Below are 9270 nucleotides of genomic sequence, written 5' to 3' on the forward strand. Positions count from 1 at the left end.
ATATATCAGTTCTGATTATTACAAAAACGACGTTGACCACAATGCACCAGTGAAAGTGACCCTTTCAAAGCCCGTATATAAATATCAAGCATATTTATTTCAGTTTGACCACACTTTTTGACCGTTATTCGTATTATAAATATACAACATACATTTGAAGTTAGTTTGATTTTAAAAGCATGTACTAGACATTTGATTCGTGATAATAATTGGGCAGGATATTCACTTCGGGCAGGCAGTAACGCTAGACATGTGACACCAGATCACCAGAATGCGGAAAGAGTCCCGAGGATCTTGTTATGGGGTTTACGGTTTATCAACAAAACCTATAAGCGGCAATTAAACGGTTTAATTATCTAATATTTGGGCGTTTGTGTTGTCAAGAAAGAAAACGGACAATTGAACACACAAACCCTGCTGTTAAAAATAAAAGCAAAATGTCATCGGAAGAGTTTGAAAAGCTGCAGGAGATCTTCAAATCCCTTTATGACGAACTGAAGTTGATGCCCGACAGATTACTGAAATGTCAAGGAGGTAAAAGACCAGTTGAACTTAACATCTGTAACTGTTAAATGTCTATTTTGCATTCTAAATACCTCTTCAATCCACTACCATTAGCTGACCCCCCCCCCCCCCCCCCCCACCCACCCTGTTGTCTTGGTTTAGTTTTACTTCTGCTTAACCGCCCACTGCTGTTGAATGTCCAAAATATGGTTGCTATCAAATATAAATTATAAACTGGGTGGTTCGAGTCCTGAATGCTGATTAGCTGACAGCCGTGGTATATCAGACTGTATACCACGGGTATGACGACAACGTTTATTTTTACTGCTCTAATTACGTTGGTAAACAGTTTATAATAGCAATAAGGCACCTCTGGGGTTTGTGATATATGACCAATATACCACGGCTAAAGGCTGTGTCCAGGCACTCCGTGTTGCGTCGTGCTTAAGAACAACCCTTAGCCGTGGTATATTGGCCATATACCACACCTCCTCGGGGCTTATTGCTTCATTATAAGAGGAGGTTGCTAGGCCGAGCAGATGCGTGTTGTCGTCAACAACATTGGCGTGAACAACAATAGTGGAATGATGCAAACGGATGAAAATAGTGGAGTCTTGCCACACTTGGACTAGATAATGCTAAACAAGGTTGGAATGTTGTTTTATAAAAATTCAACAAAAGACAGTTTGTTACTTTGACAAACACTAAATCTGTTTAAATCGCACGTTGGATGTATAGACTTTGCATTGGGGGAATACATACACTATATATGCCAAAAGATTTGGACACCCGTTAAATTAGTGGATTTGGATATTTCAGCCACACCCGTTGCTGACAGCTGGATAAAATCGAGCACACAGCCATGCAATCAGCCATGCTGTAGAATGGCCCTTAATGAATAGCTCCTTTGACTTTCAACTTGGCACCGTCGTAGGATGCCACCTTTCCAACAAGTCAGTTCATCAAATATTTGCCCTGCTAGAGCTGCCCCCGGTCAACTGTAAGTGCTTTTATTGTGAAGTGGAGATGTCTAGGAGCAACAACGGCTCAGCAGCGAAGTGGTAGGCTACACAAGCTCACAGAACGGGACCGCCGAGTGCTGAAGCGTGTAAAAATCGTCTGTCCTCGGTTGCAGCACTCACTACCGAGTTCCATACTCGGGGTGTCCAAATCCTTTGGCACATATCAAATCAAAGTTTATTTGTCACGTGCACCGAATACAACAGGTGTAGACCTTACAGTGAAATGCTGAATACAACAGGTGTGGACCTTACAGTGAAATGCTGAATACAACAAGTGTGGACCTTACAGTGAAATGCTGAATACAACAGGTGTAGACTTTACAGTGAAATGCTGAATACAACAGGTGTTGTACAGTTAAATGCTTACTTACAGACTCTAACCAATAGTGCAAAAAAGGTATTAGGTGAACAATAGGTAAGTAAAGAAATAAAAACAACAGTGAAAAATAACAGTAGTGAGGCTTTAAAAGTAGCGAAGCTACATACAGACACCGGTTAGTCAGGCTTATTGAGGTAGTATGTACATATGGTTAAAGTAACTGACACGGCCCGCTACCAAAACCTGCAGGCTCTCCTTCACTGCAGCCAACGTGAGTAAAACATTTAAACGTGTTAACCCTCGCAAGGCTGCCGGCCCAGACCGCATCCCCAGCCCCGTCCTCAGAGCATGCGCAGACCAGCTGGCAGGTGTGTTTACGGACATATTCAATCAATCCTTATCCCAGTCTGCTGTTCCCACATGCTTCAAGAGGGCCACCATTGTTCCTGTTCCCAAGATAGTGAAGGTAACTGAGCTAAATGACTATCACCCCGTAGCACTCAATTCTGTCATCATGAAGTGCTTTGAGAGACTAGTGAAGGACCATATCACCTCCACCCTACCTGACACCCTAGACCCACTCCAATTTGCTGACGACCCCAATAGGTCCACAGACGATGCAATCACACTGCACACTGCCCTAACCCATCTGGACAAGAGGAATACCTATGTAAGAATGCTGTTCATTGATTACAGCTCAGCATTTAACACCATAGTACCCTCCAAACTCGTCATTAAGCTTGAGACCCGCCCTGTGCAGCTGGGTCCTGGACTTTCTGACAGGCCGCCCCCAGGTGGTGAGGGTAGGTAACAACATCTCCACCCCGCTGATCCTCAACACTGGGGCCCCACAAAGGTGCGTTCTCGGCCCCCTCCTGTACTCCCTGTTCACCCATGACTGTGTGGCCATGCACGCCTCCAACTCAATCATCAAGTTTGCAGACGACACTACAGTGGTAGGCTTGATTACCAACAACGACGAGACGGCCTACAGGGAGGAGGTGAGGGCCCCACATCACGAACAACTGAAATGGTCCACCCACACAGACAGCGTGGTGAAGAAGGCACAGCAGCGCCTCTTCAACCTCAGGAGGCTGAAGAAATTTGGCTTGTCCTCAAAAAACACTCACCAACTTTTACAGATGCACAATCGAGAGCATCCTGTCGGGCTGTATCACCGCCTGGTACGGCAACTGCTCCGCCCATAACCGTAAGGCTCTAGTGAGGTCTGCACAACGCATCACCGGGGGCAAAATACCTGCCCTCCAGGACACCTACACCACCCGATGTCACAGGAAGGCCAAAAAGATCATCAAGGACAACAACCACCCGAGCCACTGCCTGTTCACCCCGCTACCATCCAGAAGGCGAGGTCAGTACAGGTGCATCAAAGCTGGGACCGAGAGACTGAAAAACAGCTTCTATCTCAAGGCCATCAGACTGTTAAACAGCCATCACTAACATTGAGTGGCTGCTGCCAACATACTGACTCAACTCTAGCCACTTTAATAATGGAAAAATGTATGTAATAAATGTATCACTAGCCACTTTAAACAATGCCACTTTATATAATGTTTACATACCCTACATTACTCATCTCATATGTATATACTGTACTCTATACCATCATCCCGTGTGGCTCAGTTGGTAGAGCATGGTGTTTGCAACGGTGTTTGCGGGTTCGATTCCCACGGGGGACCAGTACGGAGAAAAAAAAATGTATGAAATGTATGCATTCACTACTGTAAGTCGCTCTGGATAAGAGCGTCTGCTAAATGACTAAAATGTAAATGTACTACATCTTGCCTATGCTGTTTGGCCATCGCTCATTCCAATATTTTTATGTACATATTTTTATTAATTCCTTTACACTTGTGTGTGTATTAGGTAGTTGTGTAATTGTTAGATTACTTGTTAGGTATTGTTAGGTTATATACACAGGGTACCAGTACTGAGTAATGATAACTAGGCTTTATACACAGGGTACCAGTACTGAGTAATGATAACTAGGCTATATACACAGGGTACCAGTACTGAGTAATGATAACTAGGCTATATACACAGGGTACCAGTACTGAGTAATGATAACTAGGCTTTATACACAGGGTACCAGTACTGAGTCAATGAGAAGGGGTACGAGGTAATTGAGGTAGATATGTACATTTAACTATGAATAAAGTGACTAGGCAACAGGATAGGTAATAAAGTATAGTAGTTAGAAATTTGTTTTTCAGAAGTATTACATTGTAAATGTACTCTTTATCCGTCTGTCAGCATATTTCAAGACATGGCATATAAGTCGCTCTGGATAAGAGCGTCTGCTAAATGACGTAAATGTAAACGTAAATAAGGGTGCAGTGAGATACACGGTGGGGTTGAACGATACGTTTCTTGTCAATCATCTTTGAAATACCTATACTTTTAAACTGGAAATCAACCAATTCTCCATCACTAACACAATGGGACATTCAAACGCTTTATCTAAATGTTGAGAAGTGCTCGGGCGAAGGAGAGAGACAAAATGGCTGCAGTTTGAGGCCGTATGGCCGAGAGTTATGCGGGGAGCTGGGGGGGGGGATTGGGGGGGTGTGAGCAGGGGGTGTCTGGCCAGGTGTAATGTCGTTGATGTTAAAAAGATAGACAGTAGCAGCAGTGTTTGTGATGAGTCAAAAGAGTTAGTACAAAAAGGTTTGTGCTACCACTCGGGAAGCGGTACCAAAGCGTCAAGTCTACGACCAAAAGACTCCTTAACATTTTTTTATTTTTTTAAAACCTTTTCTCCCCAATTATGTGGTATCCAATTGGTAGTTACAGTCTTGTCTCATCGCTGTGACTCCTGTACGGACTCGGGAGAGGCGAAGGCCGAGAGCCGTGCGTCCTCTGAAACACAACCCAACCAAGCCGCACTGCTTCTTGACACAATGCCCATCCAACCCGGAAGCCAGCCGCACCAATGTGTCAGAGGAAACACCGTACACCTGGCGACCTGGTCAGCGTGCACTGCTCCCGGCCCGCCACAGGAGTCGCTAGTGCGCGACGGGACAAGGACATCCCTGCCGGCCAAACCCTCCCCAAATCCAGACGACGCTGGGCCAATTGTACGCCGCCCCATGGGTCTCCTGGTCGCGACCGGATGTGACAGAGCCTGGACTCGAACCCAGAATCTCTAGTGGCACAGCCAGCACTGTTTTACTTTTTATAATTTTTTTACTTTAGTTTATTTAGTAAATATTTTCTTAACTCTTCTTGAACTGTACTGTTGGTTAAGGACTTGTAAGTAAGCATTTCATGGTAAGGTCTACACTTGTTGTATTCAGCATTTCACGGTAAGGTCTACACTTGTTGTATTCAGCATTTCACGGTAAGGTCTACACTTGTTGTATTCAGCGCATGTGACAAATATATAATTTGATTTGAAGGAAAGAAAACACAACACATCGGATTTAACTTATTTTAGGAAAACAGCCCTGATGTTGGTAACAAACATTATATTGTAATCCACAGTCACATCTATTTATGTTTCAAGACGTAGAAAGGTTTTTATGAAATTTTTACCATGGGGGAAAAACATTGCCTTACTGATATTGTTCCAGCCCTACTAAAGTTGTGGCATGATTCCACAATTTTTATCCGTTTGCATCAGTTTCAATGGGGGACTTTTTTTATTTTGAAGGCGAACCACTATTCCATTATTGTGGTGCTCAAGCTAATGTTGTTGATGACACATTGGTGCCTAGGTAAACTGACACCAACCACAATAGTACAGCTCAGCCTTTTTTTTTCTTTTTTTATATATAAATAAAAAGTGAATACAGAGGTGTTCCTGTTTTTACAGAGGAAAAGAAGAGGTTGGTGCGAACTTTTGACGAAAGACATGGCGAGGCAGTGGAAGTGGTAAGTGGTACTGTGACATTTTTTTATTTTTTATTCTATACGTTAGCTTTTTCAAATGAATCTGTCGCAAATCGCATCTGTATCGATTTATAGCTAAAAAGAAAATTCTAGCAGATTATTCTGAATGTTCACCGGCTGGTACTAGTGATCTGTAGTGAAACATAATAGATACTAATAAAACCTGATCGCTTGTGGTTTACTATTAAAACCTTGATCAGATGGACATGCTACTGGCATAGAGTTGAAGGAATTAACTAATACTACAATAACATGGGTTAACATTTCACAAATGAACTGTTTTAATGAAGAATACAGTATTAATCCATATGAGATTGAAGTATTTTCTAAGGTACCCAACGTGTGTGTGTGTGTGTGTGTGTGTGTGTGTGTGTGTGTGTGTGTGTGTGTGTTTTATATATACTGAACAAAAATATAAACGTAACATTGTAAAGTGTTGGTCCCATGTTTCATGAGCTGAAATAAAAGATCCCAGAAATGTTCCATTACGCACATAAAAGCTTATTCCTCTCAAATGTTGTGAACAAATTAGTTTGCATCCCTGTTAGTGAGCATTTATCTTTTGCCAATTTGGCAGTACGTTCAACCGACTTCCACATTAGGGTGTATGCCCTCCCTCCCAGACCCCCATAGCTGCGCTCTTGTCCAGTCATGTGAAATCCATAGATTAGGGCCTAATAAATTGATTTAAATCGACCACCACAACACTGGTTATAGCTGACTATCCAGACCTGGTCAGATCATTACATGTACTTTCCTTATATGAACTGTAAAGAAATCTTTGAAACTGTTGCATGTTGCGTTTTTATATGTTGTTCAGTGTGTGTATGTATATGTGTGTGTGTGTGTATATATGTGTGTGTGTGTGTGTGTGTGTGTACACACACACACACACACACACACACACACACACGGCCACGCATTAGGATGCAAATGCTGCAGCTGAGGGCAGCTACAATGCCAATTTTAGAGGGGTATGAAATTGCTCATGTTTCTCCTGGTGGATCTCCAGCTGCAAGGGATGGAGCAGGAATTGATCGGTGTTCCCTCGTCCTACCGAAACACCATGTCCACCAAGCTCCGTCTGTACCGCAGAGACCTGGGGAAGCTCCAGAGAGAGGTGAAGAGCTCTGACCTGTCCTCCACCTTCTCTACCCGGCCAGCAGAGGGCGCCTACGGGATCTACTCCTCTCAGAACGAACACAGCGTGAGTCTACACTGACTTACATTGGTTCAAGGAGGGTAAAGTTGCCCCCTAGACGCTGATCTGGGGTCAGTTTAGCAATTTTTTTCCTAATAATGGGTAAGGTTTGAATTGGAGGAAGGGAAGCTTATCCTAGATCTGTACCTAGAGGGATCTTCACCCTGGAGCAGTTTACGTACACCATCCATTCACTATAGCCCTACAGTAGGATGAGTTATGTCGGTTACAACTGGTGGTGGTAAAGACCATACAGCCCTGATATGTGGTGATGCTGTTGAGATATTGAGATACAAGACAACGTTCCTGAAAGGGACACGATAAAGAATATATTCAGGGCTACGTTCACCTGACAGCTTATTGCATTTTCCGTGCAGGTATTGATTGATTGATTTATTAATTGATGATTTATATTATCTGTTTGGGTTTTCAGACCCAGCTTCAGTCTCAGAGGGCCTTGCTCCTCCAGGGACACGAGCACCTGAACAACGCCAGTCAGAGTATAGAGAGGAGTCAGCGCATTGCTGCAGAGACGGACCAGATCGGCGTGGACATCATCGAGGAGCTGGGAGAGCAGAGAGAACAGCTGGACCGCACCAGAGACCGAGTGAGTGGGATTGGGAAGCTCTGAGTGGGATCGGGAAGCTCTGGAGACATAAGGCTCTGAGTGGGAAGCTCTGGAGACATAAGGCTCTGAGTGGGAAGCTCTGAGAGGGAAGCTCTGAGAGGGGATTGGGAAGCTCTGAGAGGGAAGCTCTGAGAGGGGATTGGGAAGCTCTGAGAGGGAAGCTCTGAGAGGTGATTGGGAAGCTCTGAGAGGGAAGCTCTGAGGGGATTGGGAAGCTCGGGGGTTGTAGAAGGGTTCATATTCATAAAGCGTCTCTGTGTAGGAGTACTGATCTAGTTCTGCCTTCTAGATCCTAATGAAGGAGATTATATGGACAGATCTGAGATCAGATTGAATGAGATGATATAGACAGATCTGAAATCAGATTGAATGAGATATAGACAGATGATATGGACAGATGATAGATCAGCACTCTTAATTAGAGAGTCTTTGTGGACACGGGTCTTGGTGTCAGAACTATGGCAGCCTGGTCCCGAGTCTCTCCCAGCCCTCCCCTTGGGCCCCAACCCTTCGATGTTCACAGATCTGTAAAGTGTAAATAATATGGTGGATAGCTCCTCTACACTGGTTATATCTGTCTATATAGACCTCCTCTACTACACTGGTTCTATCTGTCTATCTAGACCTGTCAGTTCATTAAATATAAAGAGGAGGGATCAAATTGAGACTCTCCTGGAATCATAACCGTCAAGAGTTCTTGAAAAGAGAAGATGTTGAATTCTGATTCACCTGTTGTTGTCTTTGTTGTGTTTCACCTGTTAGTTGGCCAACACTGGCGAGAACCTCAGCCGGAGCAGAAAGATCCTACGAGCCATGTCTCGACGGTGAGTCCCCAACAGCTGTGCTCTCTTGTCAGATTGGTCACCAGGCAGCGCTGTTACACTGTTGTCCATGTCCTCATGTTAGTGTAAAATGGCATCTTTATTTATACGGGTTATTCTAATTGTGGGAACTATTTTGCAAGAGAGGCCTTTTTTTCTTCAGTTTGTTGAATCTGTCCTCTGTCATTGAGTTGCAGTGTGTGTGTCTGTCCTTCCTCTTTTAGACTGATGACCAACAAGCTGTTGTTATCCGTCATCATTCTGATGGAGCTGGCCATACTGGGTGCAGTAGTCTACCTCAAGTTCTTCCGCAAGTAGTAGGCTCGCTGACGGATCAACAAGCAATACAGGTCGCAGCCAGCGCTCAGCAAAGCTCTCCTCTCCCTGTCCTCTCCGCTCTCTTTTCTGTCCTTTCCCTTGTCCTGTCCCCTCTCTCTCTCTCTTTCCCCTTGTCCTCCCCTCTCTCTTCTCTGTCCTCTCTCTTCTCTGTCCTCTCTCTTCTCTGTCCTCTCTCTTCTCTGTCCTCTCTTTTCTCTCTCTCTTCTCTGTCCTGTCCACATAAACCTCACTATGCTGTTCCTGACCTAAACCACTAAACTCTTGTAATATATCCCTGAACCTGGGGAGTGCTCATGAGTACACGGCACGGTATTCTTGACTGAAGATGAGGAACAATGTGAGAAAGAAAGGATGAGCGTTTCTGTTCTTCAGGACGGGAGTGTATCTAAAACTCAACGAGACGTGTTTCAATCCAGGATGTATGGACCGAACCAAACCCAGGACCGTTATATTAATACTGGACATGGATGTGATACAGACGTGTTAATGTACAATACACTGTCGTCTGATCCAGGAGTGAACTG

At 44.2% G+C, this 9270-nt stretch overlaps 1 protein-coding gene across 1 annotated transcript; it reads left to right on the forward strand.

The window, feature by feature from the left end:
* Positions 1-256: 256 nt before the first annotated feature.
* vti1b (vesicle transport through interaction with t-SNAREs 1B) lies at positions 257-9001 on the forward strand. The gene is made up of 6 exons (XM_014211742.3): positions 257-534; positions 5681-5739; positions 6770-6964; positions 7392-7565; positions 8349-8410; positions 8632-9001. Exons 1-6 carry the CDS (start codon positions 438-440, stop codon positions 8723-8725), a joined length of 681 nt encoding a protein of 226 aa, XP_014067217.1. The 5' UTR covers positions 257-437; the 3' UTR covers positions 8726-9001.
* The last annotated feature ends 269 nt before the right edge of the window (positions 9002-9270 follow it).

Source organism: Salmo salar, chromosome 09 (assembly GCF_965601325.2).
Source record: "Salmo salar chromosome 09, fSalSal1, whole genome shotgun sequence".
Lineage (NCBI taxonomy): Eukaryota > Metazoa > Chordata > Actinopteri > Salmoniformes > Salmonidae > Salmo > Salmo salar.